At 38.8% G+C, this 21,286-nt stretch overlaps 1 protein-coding gene across 3 annotated transcripts in view; it reads right to left on the bottom strand.

The window, feature by feature from the left end:
• Positions 1 to 21,286, bottom strand: part of LOC103472534 (semaphorin-6D-like) — a 177,980-nt gene that overhangs the window by 40,548 nt on the left and 116,146 nt on the right. For all 3 annotated transcript variants that reach the window (XM_008422234.3, XM_008422236.3, XM_081613038.1), the window contains 14 exons: positions 15,323 to 15,537; positions 14,369 to 14,483; positions 13,481 to 13,538; positions 10,505 to 10,561; positions 10,285 to 10,386; positions 6,254 to 6,344; positions 5,731 to 5,853; positions 4,724 to 4,812; positions 4,388 to 4,477; positions 3,789 to 3,916; positions 2,576 to 2,707; positions 2,279 to 2,434; positions 279 to 452; positions 39 to 179 (listed from right to left, as the gene is read on the bottom strand). In XM_008422234.3, the coding sequence (XP_008420456.2) occupies positions 39 to 179; positions 279 to 452; positions 2,279 to 2,434; positions 2,576 to 2,707; positions 3,789 to 3,916; positions 4,388 to 4,477; positions 4,724 to 4,812; positions 5,731 to 5,853; positions 6,254 to 6,344; positions 10,285 to 10,386; positions 10,505 to 10,561; positions 13,481 to 13,538; positions 14,369 to 14,483; positions 15,323 to 15,473 (1,607 nt within the window). In that variant the 5' untranslated portion in view covers positions 15,474 to 15,537. The remainder of the gene's footprint in view (positions 1 to 38; positions 180 to 278; positions 453 to 2,278; positions 2,435 to 2,575; positions 2,708 to 3,788; positions 3,917 to 4,387; positions 4,478 to 4,723; positions 4,813 to 5,730; positions 5,854 to 6,253; positions 6,345 to 10,284; positions 10,387 to 10,504; positions 10,562 to 13,480; positions 13,539 to 14,368; positions 14,484 to 15,322; positions 15,538 to 21,286) is intronic.

Genomic DNA, 21,286 nt, shown 5'->3' with positions numbered 1-21,286 from the left:
ACGATTAAACGTTGTTAGTTTTATTCTCGTTTCCTTACTTTTTACAGGCTCCATGTTGGGTGCAGCGGCTGAGTGGCACTCTGATTACGCAGCTGGTAAAAGCAACAAACAGTGCATGATGGTCCTTGTCCAACTCCAGACCCAGAACCCTCCTGTCCTCCTGACCCTGAACGTTGCACCTGAGCACACGAATAAACAGAAAACGGAGCATTACTCTGAAACCCGGGCCCATTTTTCAACGCCAGCGGTAGGCGGATTAAAAATGAGAGGAGCAGTACTTGGATGGGTTATAAACGTCGATGTCCTCCAGGAGTTTGGATCCAAAGCTGTCATTGGGATGTGTGCTGGCCAGAACTTTCAGGACACGGCCGTCGTCTGAGCCCAGGAACATGACTGTCCTGTCCTTAAGGGGACCGGCTGAAACATCCACCACAATCTGGGTCAACTTGGACCTGAAAAAAAAAAAGAAAAAGAAGAAAAAAGAGCTTGAAAATTCAATCTGTGTTGTGTCTCTCAACAAACTCAAATAAATAAGCCTGAAGTTGTTAGAAGCTCCATAACCTCAATGTCCAAAAGTGCATCTAAAAATTCAACTTTTGTCAATACTTCTTGCGTATTATGAAATCATCAGCTACTATTACAAACTAACTTATCTATACAGTTAATAGTTATGACAGGTTAACTACTGTATAGTTGCAAGAAATTGTTCAATAATCCAATAAAAATCAATCAGTAAAGTAGTTCACAGCCGTTTTTAGAGGAAAATCTGACCCAACAAGTTTAACAAGGGGAACATGTGAAAGATCTGTCCTCATTTGGTCATAATAACAGACAGCATCAAGAAGAGTGCTGCTACCAGGAGAAAAGCTGCAATGGCATCTTATTAAAAAGGCTAAAAAGTGGGATAGTGATATAAAGCCCAATGTGGTTTAAACCTCAAACTAGTTCCAGCTGTCTTTACATAATAAGTAAAAAGGTTGGTCTCATATTGAAACAAGAATCTAAATTTCTCTTTATGGTTTAGAAATCTGCATCAATTCTTACAGAAATCATTCAAAACCAACGATTTGATTCCTACTTTCCTTTTATCGTCACTTATCCTCGTTCTTCATAAAACTCACATCCAAATGGAAACAAACTGAGGCTCACTCCTTACCCGAGTGCTCCGATGGGCTCAGACCGTCGAACTGACTAATGCTGCATAAAGGAGTCAGCAGATTTGCGCTACCCTTTGGATATCTGCATCATCATTATCTGGGTCAGCCTGGACCTCTCCAGCAGAGAGGCTAATTCGAACATGGAATTAAGAATCTCATTCTCATTTCAGACTGGTAATTAGAATCCATCAGAAACTCATTTGAAATCTACAGCCGGAGATTAAAAAGGTCACAGAATCTCCGAGCTGCCGAGTCGGTGGGAGCCGGAGCAAGAACTTACTGTGAGCCAGCATCTAATCACGGCTGATACAGATGATTATCCTCCAGGCTTTAGGTCGGGTAGCGGATTCACTATCGCTCGCTGTGGCTGTAATTTTCCAACTTGCCCCTTCCGGGTACACTTTACATCCTGCTCTTTCATTTTGACCTTTAAGAACTCTTTTTTTTATTGTCCTGGCCTTCCTGGAGCATTTAGTTCAGGTTTTCTCTGGGTGATTAAAAAAAAAACAAAAAAAAAACACCAAAGCACTTTTCTTGTTGCAGCAGTCTGGCATACATGTACTCACACTGCTACAACAGCACATCTGACAATAATTTAAAGAACAGATTTATTCGTGGATGCCAATTTCTGCCAAAAACAAGAAGAAGAGTATGAAGGTAAGGGGGGATTTGGGCAGGTGTCATCTGTGGGTGTAAGCCAGTCAACACCTGCTTATCTTGTGAAGCAGACTCCTTCTTTCCCACTATCTGCAGCAGGTGTAACGGTTGCTAAATTTTCTATCTGACAGCAAATGACAAACTTAACTCTCTCCACCTACATGTGTAACCTGGCTATTGCTGATGATTTGGACCTTGCATCGCAGGATGAGCGCTTTCTAAAGGTCTAAAAAGAAAGCATTTTACCCAAACACAACATGCATGTTTAATCAAACTTCACAGAAGATTTGGAGCAGAACATAATGGCTCCTGTGTTTCCAAAACGGAGCTCCTTGTATTCTGAACGGGCGCTGATATTTTAAAACATGATCAGTCTCCTTCATGGCAGAGAACCTGAACCGGAACCATCTCAGCATTCATATTGTGACTTCAGGAAGCGGACACGAAGCTCTGATGCGTTTTACCTGCTCGACGTCCGTGTGAAGCAGGGCCGGTCGTTGACGGAGGGCACTGCCTCATCCATCAGAGGATAAGATTTGATGAAAGTCAACATCTCATCTGGGAACTGAACCGAAGATTTGTAGTCTGAGGCCGGACCGTCGCCTGCACAAGTACCAGGTCTGGGAATAAAAGAAAAGAAAACTTTTACATTCAGCAACCTCACTACATTCAATATGATAATATTCGAATCATGCACACAATTTTTTTTTGCATCTAGATTAATGTTTCTGGTTACTCTGACTTGTAGAGAAAGCCCTCACCTTGGTCTGGGAACTTGTTCGTCTGGCACTGGAGTCCAGGATGAGTCACTGGTCCTCTGCTCTTTGAACTTCCCGTTGAAGACTTTCTCGATGTCGTCCATGTAAAAGGCACAAACTGCTGAGCCTGGGATGCTGGAGAGACGCAGGAAATGATGACAGCAGGTATGCATCATGAAACATTCTGTCTTGTGTCACGTGGCTCGTCTGCATGGCTCTGTTGGTGCCGATTCTGAACTGGGAGCTTGTTTGTTGTTTGGCAATCTGTTGGCCCAGGTCGGCTGCAAAAACCTAGCAATAACCCAACTGTCTCGCACCATGATGGCCAGGAACAAATGCAGCATTTCTGACTCATGCCGGGACCCATTTAGCAATTTAAAGTTTATATTTCCACAATGGCAGCAAAATCAGACATTGGACTGACTACTCCACCCACTGAGCCACATTTGCCTTCGTAAACTCAATTTTTATGAAATAAGCTGCAACTAATGAGGTCAGCCTCATGGATTATTATGAGTATTCTGAAAATGGAAGGAAAAGACAGAGCACAGAGTAAAAAAAGGAGGGAAGGGGATTAATTAATTGAAAATGGCAAGGGAAGAGAGATTCCAAGAAAAACCTGTATATATTTTGCAGACAGTCATGTAAAGCTGTACCTGAGGAGACCCCATTTGACATGTTATTATCCCTGACCCAAATCTTTACAGGGACCCAATTTCTTTGTGAAATCTTTAAGTCCCGAGAGTAAGAACCTGGGTACCGCGTTCCTAGTTTTTAAATGATGTCCTCATTTCCATAAATGTCGAGTGAAAGAAACGTCTTTGCTTTCCAACAATAACCACACACATCCCTTCTAACAAAAACGTGCACATTTAAAAAAGGCCCCATATTTCCAAATGACCTCCTTAACAGCTAAAGTACCTTTATTTTTTTAATTCAACTAAAACTAATTTAATAAAAGAAAAGACATGCACCAGTCTTCTAAAACATTTTCTTGCATAATTTTTCATTAATTCTCCACTTTGATAAAATTGTCTTAATTTTCTGTCCACTTTCCAAAATTATGCTCAAAAGAGGACGTCCTAAAACAAATTTAAGAACTGAAGACAGCCATGCATACCAGAACTACTAATCAACAGAAACCTCAAAAACATGAGCTTTCTCACCAAAGTAACTTATTTCCTGTAAAATGTCTCAACATACTTGGTGAGCTCACCTGTTGGACTGAGTTGTAAACACTCCAACAACTGCTGGCCTCTGGTTGATCTGCAGCACGTTGGTGAGAGACTGAAGAACATCGAAGTAGAAGAAGGAGTCTCCTGGAACCGAGCAGTTCAACCGAGCCTGAAGAACACAAACTGATTTAGAGATGGGCTGGAAATATTCACAAGTGTTGCAGTCATCTTAGATGTTTTCATCCACTCCAGTTTGCTCTCATGCTAGGCTAGTGTTAGCATATTCACACTGCTTTGGTATGAAACGGTGCCCTTTTCCCATGGTTATGAATCACAACAGCTGTCTAAAAGTAAAACAGAAAGAAAGAAAGAACATCCTTCGAGCTGCACTTCATCCAAAACCAGAAAAATCCGTAATGAAATTTTACAAAAGGAACAAACCAGAGCTACTCCAACATGCTGCCACAATGAGGTTCAATTCTAGCATATTCATAACTGTATTTATTCGCACACAGCTGCATTATGTGACATATTGCTGGAACAGTGACCTGTCTCGTTTAGACGAGATCTTCCATCCCGACTCTGATCAGGTACTTGAGATCAAATCAACACATCTGCAACTTTCACTCAAGAAAATCACCTTCAGGAAAGAAGTCCAGTATCTTTCCAGAACTCTGGGTGATCCTCCGTTATCATTCTTACAGACACGCGCGACTCGAGAAAACACAACCTGCGGAAATTAAAAAGAAAAAGAAAGAAATGAAGACGAGTAAACATTGTGCGTGGCTCATTTAAATTTATTTTAAAAGAATACGTTTTACTGCTTTCAGGATTACAAAAACACAACAAACTACTGTTTAAAAAGGATTTATTAATATATAAGCTCATCTTTTAGGGTTTGTTTCCGTTTCATTGTTATAAAAAGTTTCAACCAACTTGTTTCACAGTGGAAGAGACTTTTCACACATGCACGTACCTTGCCCAAGGCTGTATATTCCACTGCGATCTCACTCAGGAAAAAGTAGACATAGTTACCATAGTCGATGGCATGCAGGAAATGAGGCTCTGCAGAGAGAAAAGAATAACCATCAGCCGTTTCATCTACTTTCATGGTGCATTTTTCTCTAACATTTAAACTTCGTTTCTGTTTAAATCATCCCTGGAATGATCAGGTTGGAAAACAGATTCTATGTTTTCCACAATCCTTTTCAGAAAAAAACTAAATATTTGGAGTATAAATTAAAAGGATTGACTTGTGAGGGACAAATTGATCTTACTGTCCGTCTTATACAGTGAAGAGATTTATTATTCCTGCAGTCCGCCAGGGTAACGCTAATTTTAATTTATTTCACCATTAGGTGGACCAATAAAGGGACAATACCAATGTGGCCGAAACACTTTTGAGTTTTAAGATCAATTAGGTCTGCCTTTATAAATAGGAAAATACAGATTTTGGGGCTTCAAAGCGTTTAAAACTTCTCACTCTAAACACCAACAATACAAGTTGTGTTTTGAAAGCAAACCCGTTTCCTTCATTTGCTTTCTATTGAGGTTTTAATAGAATAATTTTTCCCAACATTAAATCAGAGGCTCAGCTTTGGTTTCAGCTGGTTTACATCATAGGTGGCTGCTGTGAAGATCTGCAACACCGCGAGGGAACATTCAAAGCATCTGTAGGAGTCTCTGCCACAGACTGTAGGGACTCATTGACTACAAAGAATATTTCACACAACTGGTAACCATTGCAATTTATTCTGTTAAAAGCCGAGAATTATCTTTAAAGGTTTTCATACTGATGCAAACGTATTCAAATTAGAGAAAATAGCTTGGATTTTAAATGTAGTATTAAGTCGATACATGCTGCAGGCTGCACTGCTGAAAGGTGCGGCGCCTAAATGTTATTAAAGATCAAAAATAAAATGTTGCCGATGGTGAAGATGATTCCAGCCATGAAGTGTTCAAAGTCATGTTTCTGCAAAATACCTCGGAGCCATTTGGAGTCGTATTTGACGGTCCTGAGTACCGGCCGGCCCTCGCCCAGGCTTCTGTAGATGACGGCATCGCTTGCTAGAAAGTCCGTCATGGTGGCCGAATAGAAATCTCCCCCTGCAAACAACAGGACAGTCAATCGATGAAATAAAATTAGAAAAAAGATTGAAAGCACCATCTATTACAGGTAATTAAATGTCCCAGACAAATGAAAGCTTCATTCTATGTCTAAGTATTTGCTTTTTTAAATTACCACCCAAAACTAGGGGATGTTCAGAGCTGGTTTTCGTCCACACATTTTATTTAGCACATAAGTTAAGGTCTCACCAGACCAGAGCAGCTGGTTCTGATTGGTTTATGTGCTGCATATATGGCTACTATGTCACTGCAGCATGTAAAAGTATTACAAATTCAGTAAGCAGGAATAAAATCACATTTCTCTTTACATTGATTGCATATTATTTCAGAATGATTGATGAAAATATAAAGTGAATTTTTATGATAAACTAAAACTTACCGGCAAACAATCCAACATTGGACTGAATGGACTCAAACGGACAGCGAGCCTGACCCACCACTTCCTCCCCAACCTGCTCCAAGGAGGTCATCTGAGCACCAGAGAAAGAAAATCACATTTCTGCCCACCCAACCAAGAAACTCGAGACACTTTAAAATAATAAAAATGTTAGTTTTAGTTTGACCTTTTGGAAAGATATTAACAAGATGTCTGCAAATAAGATAATAGTATTAATCTGCTGGTGTCAGTCAGTGTTCAGCTGCAAATCACTTGGTGTTGCTGTGCTAATAATTCACACATGTTGTGCTTCATCCTTCCACACTGCAATGAGACTGACGGTAACAGCACAGATGAGCGCATTTCAAAAACAAAAGGTCACCGTTTAAAATGCACGACAAAACAGTTCCTTTGGTAACAAATCCCTCAGTTATTCGGCCCACACTGCAGACAAAAAAAATCCATCAGGAATCTCAACATCTGTTTGCAAACAAAGGACAAGTTTGTGCCTCTGATAAGGTTCTGTTTTATACATCTGGCTTAATTATCATGCTGCTAATATTCAGGCTGGCCGGGTTGCCCTTTGGTATCATCTCGGCGTCGCCCTGGCAGACAGCCGCTTTCTGAGTGTGTTAGCTGAATCTCTAACAGAGAGAGTTTAGAGTCCCGAGGAGCCTCATAAATACACCTGTCTGCTATTTTCTCCCTTGGGGAGCCGAATCCGTTTCGAGCTGCAAATGCTGAACTCCCCGACGTTTCTGCCAACCTACTTTGCCGTTTTAATTCCTAATCCAGCCCTCGGTTATTATACTTCCTTGTTTAAAATCGGAGCAGGGCTTTGTTCCTTTCGTGCGTACCTTTACAATTCCTTTTTGGATTTCTAAAGTCTCCTAACTTTCCAACTCAGGAGATTAACTGGATTTAACCTAAAACCCAAGTCAATATTTAATTAATGTCATTTTTCCTTTTTCTTTGGCGTTTATCTCCAACAGTCTCGCCTCAACAGCCACATACAGAGTAAATAGACCCTAATTTCCACCAGTATTATTGTTCATCGCCTGCTGCTGTTGCAGCGCTTGGAGACGATGTTGATGAATTAAAAGCCCTCTGCAGGAGTAGGCCAGGCCATATGAGCCCGCATTTATAATGACTTGCTGGCCTGCATAAACAACTCTTAAAGGGATTTTGGATCATCATGGCCTCAATACAAAGAGAATATATAAAATGATCTCTAATATCTTAAATGTTGATTTGGCAGACTGTAATTGTTCTAACTTACAACACAATGTTCCCAGAATTACAGCATAAGAATTCAAAGCTGTCAAACATACAAGCTAAGCTTTGAAATCATTCAAGAGAAACATGACTTTGCGGTTTCTCCAAATTCCAAATGTCTACTTTTAGATCCCAATGTTTCAAACTGGAATAAAAGCTCCTTTTCTTCAGGTGAACATGTTTTTTGTTTTTTTTTCTCCTCCACAGCAGGAGATTTCAAAGCTCAAGAAGTTTCTGCTAAACAGGGTCATAAGCTGTCAATCAAACCTGCAGCACTGCGGCGGAAGGGTAAAAAAAGAAACCGCCGCTCCTGAGTGGCAACTGGGATGGTGGGATTTGTGAAAGTTTGTTTGGTTTCGACGAGGCTGCCTATTACGAGTGAGGGGAAACTCCGGCAGAATCAAAGGCATCATGTCCCTGAGACAGATCTCCGGCTTATTATCTAAAACACGGGAGGCAAACAGGGCTTGTAAAGTGAACAGCTGGGAGAGTAAAAAACAATAAAACCACAATAATCTCTTGGAGGGTTTTAACAGAGAATGGAATAAAATATACAAATGACAGAAACAGCTGGATTTTTACTCATCGGGTGACGTTAGAACTTGAATTCTTTCTGATTTGGTTCATGAGGCCCCAACTGATCTAAACTCTCTATTCATGCTGCTGATACAATATTTATAAATTAAATTGAACCGGATTGCCACTTTATAAAAAAAATCCAGCCATTTTTGTAATCATACAAAGCTCTTTAAACGCAGTGAATATAATTATGATCAAACAAATCTTTTCCTAAACAATAGAAATGCTTTGGGATTTTTTTTAATACCCATTATAAAGGAGTTCAGGATGAAAGAGAGAGAGACTGTACCGGCTGCTGCTGCTGCTCCCCATCTATCCATTTCATACATGACCTGTTCTTCTCCTAGAGCGGCATGTTTGGAGGACAACTCCAAAGATGCAGCTGAAACACCAGATGCTAAATTCTTTAACGTTAAAAGCAAAGTTCTAAGTTTATTAGGCATCTTCTTTTTCTGTGCATTCTTTACTGGATTTACACTGAAGCATGTGATGCATTATAAGTGAGTCATATTGATGCAAGCTAGCATGTAAACTTGCTAACATGCTACTATTAGCCTAGCACCTTTGCTAACATCTCTGCATACCAACATCCTTAGCAAGAGCAAAACATTATTGAAGATTTAAGTCAAGTCAGTTGTAATTTAAGCAAAACCATTGAATTATGAACATGTTATCCTGCTTTAGGCAATGTTTTGTCAAAAAAAATATGCAGCTTTCTTAAGGTTACTATAACACATGCATTTCATTTATTTTATTCAAAATACAGATGCAAAAGAGAGCTCGTCTCTTATTCATTTCTTTTCACATCTGGCAGATGACATAAATTAACACCAATTTACAGCAAAACGAAGCACAGAAGAAACCAGGGTTTCTTTTTGAACCCTGATTTAAAAAGAAACCCTGATTTATTAGCTGGAAGTAACATAGTTTTAGGTTGTTTTAGAACCTAGAGCCATAATAATAAAAACAACAATAATAACAGTAATAATAATAATAATAATAATAATAATAATAATAAGCAGGTGTTTTAACTAACACTTTCGTCAAAACCGTCACTGAAGAAAATCTGATCTTTAAAATTCATCAAACTCCTCTGTGTGAGATCATGATTGTGAAATAACATGCAAAGTAGTGTTAATCTTAAAATCTGTTCTGAAATGAGTTCCTGTAAGTCTTTTAGGAAGAAAAGACGACCTGATAATCAGAAGCTATAACCTAGTTAGCAGCTTCAACCTCTTAATAAAGGACAACAGTAAGGCTTGCTTGCATTAATTATTGAAATATTAGCATTATGACAAAGGTTCAGTTGACATTCACCTTCAGAAAGTGAAGAAATGACCTAAAACCATCTCACACCTCCATTTATCTGCTTATTTTCCATCAGCCGCCTGCAGTCTGTCAGTACAGAGGTTCATTTTACAGCTGATGTGATGGAACAAGGTGGGAGGATAAAGGAAAAGCAGATTCAGATTCAATCCACTTTAAGGGGAAATACTATAAAATACTCTTATTTTTAACACACCTAATATAAATGTAATAATCCAGGTGACAATGTTTGATCCTTTTTTAGCAATTTAATTCTGTTTGAGGGGTCCGAGACCCCCCTCTATGATTCTTAGTGTGTTTTAAATCTATTAGGTAAATTACAGGATATTTGCTTCGGATTTGATACATTTCATTTGGGAGTTTTACATGCGGATATTTAGTATGTTTTATGAAGAGATTATTACTGCAAAGGCTACAGTAATCTGCCTTCTGCTTTTGAGGAATATAATCCAACTTTAACACGTTGTACATATAACTTCCTACAAGACATTGGGAGCTAATGCAACTGTGAACCACTGCTTTATGCCACTTCTACTCGTCTGGGATTTATTAAACCATAATCCTTTCAATCCCTGAACCAAATAAACATTAGAAAATAAATGGAATTAAACAGTTATCAGGATTTCTGTTTGCCTTTTCTGATAACTCAATATTTTTTTTAAGACCTTCCAACACCCAGGAGTTATTTCCCACCATTTCAGCCTGGAAACTATCAATATTTATTGAGCTGGGAAAGAGCTCTCACAGAATGAATAAAAATGTGCTGGAAAGAAAAAAAAAAAGAAGAAAAACACCCGTGGGATTCTTCAAATGCCCTAACGAGGAAGAGCGCATGTCTGAGGAAAACGGTTTACCTTGTAGTTCCGGCAGGTTGGGTTGAAGGCATTGGTACCACAAGCAAACAAAGTCTCATCGTTTCGAGGCACCAGAACTTTTACGTAGTTATAGCACTCATCCTGCAACACAAACATATATTAGAAAATATTCTTCCCATGAAATTAAACCGAAAGGGAGTAATTGTTGGAGGCAACATCTGGAAAATGCAGACAGAAGCCAAACAGACTGAAAACTCACGCTGTTCTTTCCCCTGACTGTACACTTGCTGACGTCTTTGGATCTCCACGTCAGCTTCTGAAACACAAGGCACACGTTCGCTCACTAACAGAGCAGACCTTCTCTGGAGCTCTGCCTGGTGAAATCAGTTGATTAGAAATAAAAGCCGCTGCACTGATGAGCAGGAAGAAGGTGAGTCATATGCGACTGCAGAGCTGCAAACACTTCAGGTCAATCAGGGAGGCAGCTGCGGAGGCTGCAGCTCAGGTAAGTGCTGGGAGAAGTTTTGCCATTATTCCGTTATTGGTTCTGAATCGAACTGTTCCAGAAGTTTATAATATGTTTGAGATCCTAGATTAAGTACCAGAGTAACTAGAGTTTTTCCTCCTTACCTGCTGCTTGGTGTGATCCAATCGATTGACTAAAAAATGCCAAGTCAAATTTCTTTAAAGCTTAATTTTTATAACAACTGAAGGTAACATAATTCTAATTCTGCTATTAAAAATCACTTTGTCTGAAAAATACACAACACTCTCCTTTTAACCAATATATAAGCAGTTGGGTCATGCTGACATCTATGCTTTATGCTCCTGCGTTTGTGAATGAAGGCAAGAGTGAGAAATCTAGACCTTTCTAGAATAGAAAATGCTTGTGATCAGTAGATGTTAGATTTTTGAGTCAAATATTTCAGTTTTAAATCTGTATGAGATCGTTTGACAAAATGCTTTTAGTTCAAGAAAGCATACATTTGCTGACAAGGTTTCCAGAAAAAATAAATGTAAAAGTGAGATTATGTTCTCCTGATTTTGTTCTCTTAATAGTAAAAGACATTGTAGTGATGCTACCAATCAAGTCATGACAAACTTCCATTCTAGAAGCACCAGTTTCACTATAATTAAACCCACCGAGAAGCAAAAGCAAACATGTTATTGTGAAAATTTAAAAAACACAGGGAGCTCAAGAATTCCCAAATAAAGAAGAAAAACATTTCTATGAAGCAAACGGTGCAGAGATGCAGAGCAGAGATGCCACGCGGTTCTCAGATGCACCACTGGGATCGAATCATTGGTAACGAGTGTAACATCTCACATCAAAGAGCTGCAGCGAGCCCACAATCCCACAATGCACTAGAAGGCCTATTACTGTCAGAAGCCACCCTGTAACCTTTTCCCTTTGATGAAGAGGAGGTGTGAAGATCAAAGGAAGCTTGTCCTTTGTGCTGCCTCAAATATTACAAGCCGCTTTAGTTTTGTTTTGCCGCCCTGATATTTAATAGATCTATTGTGCAATAAGGAAAAGGGTTCTTTGCTGCATTGTCAGCTGTCAGCTCTAATGCTGCCCTCTCTGCTCTGAGGAAGATAACCTTATGCAAGACTAAAAATCAGAATGAAGCAGAAGCGCATATATGAAGTTCACTGAACCGCCTGAAATGAACAAGTCTATTAATCATTGCATGCATGCATACATGGATATATTATTAACCTTAAAGTGTTACTATGAAACTTGCTGTGAATACAGATTTTTAAAAATGGAGCTCAGCACAGTCGAGTTAGAAGCGGTGTGCCACCTGGCTCTGTCCTTGGCACACATCAGTATATCAGTTTTGCTTCCATGATGTGAATTATCTAGATCAGTGGTTCTGTGGTTCTTAACCTTTTTTGAGGTACCGAACCCATCAGATTCGTATGCGCATTCACTGAACCCTTCTTTAGTGATAAATAAAATGATTATTTTTTTCAAAATTCAAGACATCTGGGTGCCCCAACTAGAGTTTAGTTGGGTCATTTGAAGAAGATCACCATGTCTTCTTAAAAGGTAGAGTCTCAGAACAGTTCTTCAAACTATAGTCAGTGTTTTCAGCAAAGCTGAGCCGACTGTCCAGGAACAACCAAGTTATTTAAAATTTGCCACAGTTTCAACAGGTTGGCCATCGAGAGAAACTGGAACCACTTTAAGGTCTTGTTTAGATCATTTAATTACCTCTACGTTCTTAAGATAAAGAAAAATTAATAATAAATAATAAAGACTCAGCGGTATAATGATTTAGTAATATAATTATATTAGCTGTGTTACCACCCCCACGCCACTAGAGGCAGTAGAAAGCCCAAAAAGATGCGACTAAGGAGCAGATTTAGAAGTTCACCGAAAGCTACAGAATTTGGTAAAAACGGTGAGCTTTGCTGAAGTAAATAAAGACACAAGTTCAAATTCATGCTGAGAGAGGAGCTCCTTCAATCAGTGCTCCTCCGCAGCTGATTGGCTCAGCAATGTAACGTGATCCTCTGCAGCAAGAGATGGCAAAGCGTCATCACGACTTTACACAAGTGTGTCTTTATCTTCGCGGCAGAGGCTCCGCCAAACCCCTGAGACCGACTCACCGAACCCCTGGGGTTCAATCAAACCCAGGTTAAGAACCACTGATCTAGACTTTATGTCTGCATTTTATTTATTTTTTAATAAATACAAGTTCAGCTTTACTTGCAAAAGCAACTAAATATCTAATTAAATTGAACATAACTTCAATTTATGTGTGCTTTGTTCTTTCACAACAATTCCTGTCATCAAACAGGAGTGGATATACTTCAAAATAAAGTTACTCCTACCTTTATTATTCTTATAACTTCAGTTCTTTCAAAGCTTATTTTAAGTATTTTTGAAACACCTTTGACCGACACTGAAGGAGAAAATAATGATTTTCAAAACAGTTCAACTCTGTTGAATGACCAATACACACAATAAAAATCCATAAAGTGCTGTATACAGATAAAAAAAAATTATAAACTGAGTCACAAACTAGGATATTATATATATATATATATATATATATATATTGCAAAAAAGGGTGAAATGCAGCTGTGTACCTCTGTCTGCTTTGGGGCAGATAGAGGTAACCAGTCAAAGTCATTCTGACATCAAGAATACTCGATGCAGGCATGTTTGTGATCTCTTAGAGCAACAGATCCAAAAATAAACTGTTTATCGTATAAATTTACTCACCAGCTGTGGAACAAACTCCTCTGATGCCGTCGTGAGGTTCACAGCAAACACATGATCCCTGAAGAGTTCAAAGCACAGAGTCGGGCCTCACCGCACACACACACTCAGATTTACTGAATTATGAAGGTGAAGCTTCAGATGCATCACATATAAATGCTTCCACATGTGGAAGGTTGTTTTTCATCCAATCCAGTTCTAGTGGTAATAATAATAATAATAGGACCTGCATGTTTGGTCCCCTTTTGTATTTATACTGGTTTTAACTTTATTTACTTTGTCATGTCTGAATATGAATATTTATGAAAATCAGAGAATAAATATACTATATTATATTATCAGAATGTGTTCCAATCCTGTACTTTACATTCTGTCTACTTGCATTTGCTCCATTTATTTTTTCTTTAGAGTCAGTAACTACATGTGAGCAGGAGGATGCACTTTAGACGAGGCTTGTGGATGCCGTGTACCTTTTAAATTACAATATTCTTTTTGAGTTGGGCAGAACAGATGGAGACAGAGTGTACTACGAGTCCTACATATTAAATGTCAATTGCACTTAATGGTTTTTGGTAAATTGCACAAACTGAGTAAAATCAGTTTGGGCTCCAATGCTTCATTATAGCATAATTTTAAGGGATATGACTTTACGAATGAGAATACACAGACTAAAATTACACAAAAGTACTGATTGAACCATTCAAATGGGCAACATTTTATTACAATAAGTACTCAAATCATCATTGTTTTACCTTATTGATACACTTCTATCAAGATGCACAAAAAAATGAAACATTTTATAGTTTGTGGCTATAGATATTCAGTACAGGAATACCAACAGTCAAGTGTAATTAGCATTGATGCCAACTGCTTTGGTTCTGACCGACTAACCTTGCTGCGATGTAGAGAATGTGATTGATCCGCAACATTCTCTGAAAGTCCAGACCCAGACGCAGCGTGTCGTTGTCCTGCAGCAGACCCTGGAAGCCTGGATACTGGTATGACTCTGCAAAGAATTTGGAAATGTCACTTATCAGCTCATTTCTTTTAAACAGCCTCAGTAAAGATACATCTGTGTAAAATTAGAACAAAGAAACTGCATTTTGTCTGAAAAAACAAAAGTTAATATAGTAAACTACATATTTATACAGTGTACTTGGATATAAATTGTTATAAATTGTCAAGGTTTGATATTAAATCGGATTAAATGTTTCCCACTTTTTTATGAGATGTAATTATGAAATGTATACATTTTTTATTCATTCCCTTTAAACTTTGATTCTTAAATTTTAAACATTAAGTTAAATGTTTCTCACAATAGTTTATTACCAGACCTGTGGAGGTTCAAAATCTTCTTCCTGATATCTTAATATTTTTTAGTGTTTTACAAAAAACAATGAACTTAAATGTTTTTTTTAATATGCCATGCTTCCTCTTAGATACTTAGACTTCATATTATCGTCAGAGATTCCCAAATTGTATAAAAAGCATATTAATCTTATTTTACATAAACTTCTCAATACGAGACATTTAAAAAAATAGTTTTTTTCATCATTCTTGTATTTAACAAGTAGAAATTGTAATTTTAGCTGATCTAAAAACAGGAAAAGTTTACTCAGATTTAATAAACAAAAATCAAAAGCTTATCTGTCTTTTTACAGTGTATGACAACAGTGATTTCCATTTTTGTTCTGAAATGAATTATTGGTGATTGCAAATTGTTATAGGACCACATCAATAAGGCATAAGCTATGAACCAGATACAGATAAATTTAGCAGCATCAAAAGTCAGCACTGAGCCAACTCGTCATCAAGACCGACATGGCCTCAGAGGGATTCACTCACGCTCCGAGCCGACAACATGGAGTGGCTCCAGGTCTTTGGGGAAGGCTGTGGTTGAGGCCGACACAGGCAGAAAACGCGAACGAAGCTCGAGGACCGTCAGCAGCAGCGGCAGCCGCCGCAGCCACAGCCAGCCGGTCGGAGCCATTTTCATGAGAGACCTTGAGAACGACGGAGGGTGGAGGAGGTCGGGGTCAGTGGGTCATCGCGAACATCCGCTGCGAGTAGACAGAGAAAGAAAGGAGGGTAAGACTCTCAAAAGGGAGACGGAAAGCTTCCTTTCTCTCCTGAGGGTTTCATCTGTAGCTATAAATTAGAAGAAATTAGCATTTAGCCCTGCGTTAACCGATACGACCGCAGTGGAAAAGCTGCAGTCATTTACAAGCATTAGCATACTGATGGCATGTTGGAGTCACCATACAGAAACGCTTCCATCATGATGAAAACAGTTTTAAAGGACCTGGTTCATCAGCAGAGACTGGGATCAATCGTTTTCACACTGTGTTTTCACAGAATCAAAGCGTTGAGCCGTTTGTCGCGCCGACAACAGAAGTCTGGAAGTTTATTTAGATAACTTCAGCTGAGCTGCATTTCCTTTTTTATTTAGATTTTGCTCGTTTTAGGGGAACCGCTTCAAAAATCGAATGTTAAGACCTCAATTATTTCAGCTTCTGTTGAAATCCTCTGAACCAAAGTTGTATTTTAAAAAGCTCCTTTAACTTGCTCTGATTTCTGTCTGCAAGTAATTAACACTCATCTAAACCTCAAGGCAAGGTCAGATTATCACATCGTACAACTGTAATCGGATAACTTAGTGGAATTACCAAGGTTTTCTTGGCTTCTCACTTCTCATTTTATTCTATTTTTACCATTTTATTCATCAATTCTGTTCTTAAATGCATTACTATTATACATTTGGAATAATCGTCACCTTTTTTCTCATGTGTCCCTGTCTCGTCATTCATGTTGCTCCGACTGCATACCACTGAATTTCTGGCTCCTCTAATATTCATTTCTGTCTGACTTTTTCCCAAATCCTTGTTTCCTTTTTTATCGTCACCCAAAGTGACAAAGGAGAGCATGAAGGTGACACGCTTCCCTCTCGTCCCCTCTTCAATCACCTTCGTGTCATCTCCTCAATCTCTTGATTTGTTCTGTCGTACGAAGTGACAAATGAAAAGAAAAAAAGGTGAACTCAGACATGGCAAAAAAGAAAAACACTTCTTTCTCCTCATTCTCAAAGGAAATGCATAAACAGAAAAAAAAATGAGCAGTCGGAGTAACGACTTTTTTCTCCTCCCATTTGCATCCTTTTCCATTTTGAGCTGAAAGCGTCATCAGTTATGTTGTCTGCACTTTTATTGCTCACTTTTCATCTCAAACTACAGACGACCCAAGCTATTCTTAATGTCATCCACTTGATTTATTCTGTGTGCGTTGAACGGGGAAAGGTGGGAAGAGCAACAATGGCAGAAGAATCAGAAAACACACATTACGTAGGTAACGGGAAGTAATGTGGCAATTCCACCCCAGAACCATGAGATTGACCAAGATTATCAGCGGTGGAAATTTGCCATTTTGTTCAGTAAAAATGATCCTGCTTTGAAAAATCCCTCAGCGCAGCGCTGATATCTTGTTTCAAGCCGCGTACCTTTGATAAAACGGCTTCTGTGATGTGATGATTGCTGGAAATCTTGTACTGGAGCTTTGTGGCTTCGCAGCGTTTGAACAAACTGCTGGTGGTAATAACCATCTTTCACTCTCCCTTTTGACAGTTTAGCAGAGGCCGCTTCCTTTTTTTTTCCCCCCTCTAGCTGCTTTTTATTGGTTTTATACATGAGACAATTTAAGTAATCAGCTTTAGACTGAATTCCATTTAGCGAATTCTCATTCAGTCATCACTGGTAGATTTCCTTCTTTCTAATGAGATTATGTTGTGATATATAAGCTGGGAAACAGAAAGTAGCCCAATAGCTTTGTGAAGTAATTTAAATGATTGAAATGCAAGAAAAAAAAATCCTATTTATTCAAGTCTCCCAGATACAAAATCATTTCACACTAATATCCAATAAAAGTGACTCCCACAAAAAGTCTTGTAAAACGAAGAAGGAGCATGTGTTCCATCTGTTGTGGGGGAAAAAGTTCATTAGTTTTAAATTTGAAAAGAAATTAGTCAGCGAAAACTACACATTCTACATCTGCAAAGTGATGATCTTACTCCATCTGGCCCATGAAGTATTAATTTGCTCATAAGTCAAATGTAGTCCGACACAGTAATTAGTCTGCTTGCTCGCATCACATAATTAGGGCTTATTGTGGACACTGGTGCGCACTATTAACTACTGGTGTCCAGGTCTGGTCCACAGTATTGCACATCATCACATTTTTAATAATCTGTGTTGGTGTCCTTAAATAAACTCAACTCCTGATGCCTGTTGCTTGAGTTGTGTTTGTGATTTTCAGCCATGCAGGTGCAAATTGCACCACCAGCGTTTTAGCAATTGTAGCATATTTTCATTTGAACAGATAGAAACTGTCTTATAGGTCTCGCACATTTTGTCTTGCATGAATGAATCTGGATTTTTTTATTATTAATTAAATGTTTTTAACCCTTTGGGATGATGTTCACGGTTCAAAAGAGAACTTCATGCAACAACTGCAGCAGGATTACACTCCACATGTATGAAGTCCAATGTAGCTGCACTGCTTCTGCTCTTCCTTAGATATTTAGTGTTATGCAACCTAAAATCTACTGTTACATGAAATCTTATCAAAGCGGTTGGCCTCAGTTTTAGCTAAGCATTGGTACGACCGTGCAACTGGTGAAAATAATTAGCACTAATGTTATTAGCATTAGCAAATACAAGCTTTATAGTTTTCAAAGACTTCTCAAACTCTGGCTGCCATTTGGTGCAATGCAAGAAAAAACAAACTTACAAAGTGAAACTTTGAGGATTTCTTGTTTCTTGCATATTTAGCTTTAAAAAAGTAGTAAAAAGCTAATTTATGACCAAGCTCTCTGTGGGATGAGTCATATTTTTCAATCAGTGTGCAGGTCACTGCATGTGTGTTTTATTCCTTAAATCATTAATTGGTTGCTGTGAGCTAAATCAGCCCTGATGTCAATTATCATTCAATGAGACGAGGCCGAGACAAAGTATGAGCACTAATGAATGACCAGTCAGTCAGTCAGTCAGTCACGCTTGTACAGCTCAGAGCTCACACCTTGGAGAAGAGTTTTCTTTATTTAGACCTCGCTCTGCCTAAAGCTGCGTCCAATGTCTCATGTGTAATTTACACCTGGATGTGTACTGCTGCATGGGATGGACGCATGGAAAACCTTCCAGTCAGTCGAGACATAATGTGTCGATGACCTGCAGGTATGTATGTTTATTTGGAGTCTACAATATAATGTGAGCTCATGTCTATTTTCACTCTTTGCCACTTTGGTTTCGTTGATTTGTCAACAAATTCAGAGACAGCATGCATGCAACTTGCATAACAAAAAAAAAAACAAAAGTAATGAGTTAAAAGCAAAAGATTGAATGTAAAAGATAAACTACATGATCGACTGTGTGACAGACATGCATATATTACTGTGGCAATTATACCATAAGTCTTTTTTTATGTACACACCAAACAGGTCTCTGCTGCATTGCTTCTTATTTCAGCTAAATTTCCAACATTAGCATAATACCAAAGAAAGCTCAGAGTTGCTCCAGTTCATGTCATTTTAACAAGCAGAACTGCAGCAATGCAAATAATTCCCTAAAATCCAAAGGATCCAAAATGCTGCAGCCAAATTGGTCTCTTCTGTATTCGCCTCTCAAGATTAGCTTTCATGTACAATCTACAAAAGATCATTCAATTAAAATTGCCTCAAGGTGCTGCCACTCAGTTTTTTTAACTGTGCCGTTTTAGCACAGAGTTACGTTTTTTAGTGGTAAATTTTAAAAACACAGGTTAGTCAACGGTTAGCCCCGACTTGTTTGTAAATGGAAGATGGTCGAATTAAAATACTTGTCTGTCACTGAATGTAAGTAACATTCAGTGACATTAAATGACTGATGCACATTTAAGTCAGAAGTATGGGATTATTAGAAGATTGGGGTTCTATGGTGAGGTTATTAGCAATAATCATCTTACCTAATAGACAGCTCTTTGAACATATTGAGTTTGGATGAACAGAAACTGGTTCAGTTTTGTGTTGATAGTCATTTTCTGAATTGCAGACCAATGTGAAACACAGAGGTAATCAAAACAGAGTAATGTAGTTTAAAAAAAAATATTCAGCTTCTATAGAAAACAAATGTATTGTCTGGTTAATGTCTTCGATAAAACTCTGCGCACAAGCACAATCTTCAGTTTAAATAGCCTACCTACCTTCTCCCTGTTCCAGCAAGGAACCACACAACTTCATTTTTATTTTGTCAATTTACCATTCTGTCCATGTTCCAGTCCTAAGTGAAGGTCATGAGCTGTTTTTTTTTTCTTGACTGAAAACACTAAATCCTTGATGTAAGAGGCTCAAATAAGCTTCCTCCCTCCGTGGGGTGGAGATGGCGTGAGGAGGACCGTCCTCTGGGGGGCACCTGGTGGAGCTCCAGTTTCTTTAAATAAAAATGAGCAGATGAGCTTAGTTGCGGTCTCTGGTCAGGATTCTCCTCACAAATCTCCAAGAACAAACTATAAACTAGCTCTAGGGAGAGGTGCATCAGTTTCACTCCTGGATCTGATAATTTCATGATGCAATGCAGTGAAGGGAGGATACAAGTTTGGTGTAAACGTGGAAGCATGCATGATATATTTTACTTATTCTCATTATGAATCCACCCCAGGCTCAAACCAGTTTGCATCTTCAAACAAATGTTGAAATTAAACAGGTGGAATAAATGCCACATACTGATGGGACTTCCTGATTGCCTATCAGTAACATTTTTGCCCTTCTGTTTGGAGAAAAATGTGATGCCATAAGCGCATTGGCAGCCTATTTAAAAACTCCAAGAGATTCTTGGCTTTTCCAGTTTTAATCATATCTCAAAGATGCAAGAATCTAAGGTTACAGCTCTTCCAGTATTTCTTATGTGGTGGGTCAAGCTTTGAGCAACCTTTGTTTTCTTCCTTTAAAAAGAAGATGAACGTCACACTGAGGCTGAGCATTTTTTTTTAAATCTCTTGTCATTGCCCGTCACTCAACCGGTAACCCATTTGGATAATTGAAACATCTTGTTCTCCTTCTCCTCGCTGCATGTTTTCTGCAGTCTGAACATGAGCATCTATTTGGCAGGGACGATCCGTCATCTGAACTGCAGAGCTAATGTGCCACACAGGGTTCAAACAAGAGCACCAGACTCTGCAGTGAAGTACGGTGATTTATAGAAAAGGCCAATATCGAGATTTGATCATAAATCCGATCTGGTTTGGCTGCTGTAGTACGCCCACTGAAGAGAGTTTGATCGATTGCACATTTACAACAGGATTAATCAATAGAACACTGCTTCCTGTGGGAGTTAAGACATTAAGCTGAACAAGTTTAACTCTTTACCACCCATCTTTCTGCCTGCAGCAGAAGCAGAGCTTTGTACAGCTTTGGCATTTCATATAGAAGTAGATTAGACATATTTCACTCTTAGTTCTTCTGCCATCACAAAGCTTCATATTCAGACTAGTTGGAAGGACAGCAGTGATTTTCTTTCAGATCAGTCAAACAAGTCAGCGCTGAAGGGAAGAGCATCACTGTAAAGGCAGCTGGCTTGTAGACGGCAGGCAGTTCTTTTAGACGGAGGCAATCCACTTGACCTGCACAGTATGGATCGTCTTTTCTTTATTCAAAGCTATGGTTTTCCACAGTATTCCCAACTTTCACTGCAGTCAGTTGTATGAAACCACAGTTCTGTTGACCTCTGGGTTATATGATTCAGTTAAAGATTATTTGTGAATCTTGGAGCAGACAGGAGCTGCATCAAG

This window comes from Poecilia reticulata, chromosome 11, assembly GCF_904066995.2.
Source record: "Poecilia reticulata chromosome 11, P_reticulata-male-v2, whole genome shotgun sequence".
NCBI classification, from domain to species: Eukaryota; Metazoa; Chordata; class Actinopteri; order Cyprinodontiformes; family Poeciliidae; genus Poecilia; species Poecilia reticulata.
Note: the sequence above shows the minus strand (reverse complement) of the source record. Positions and strands in the feature narration are given on the sequence as shown.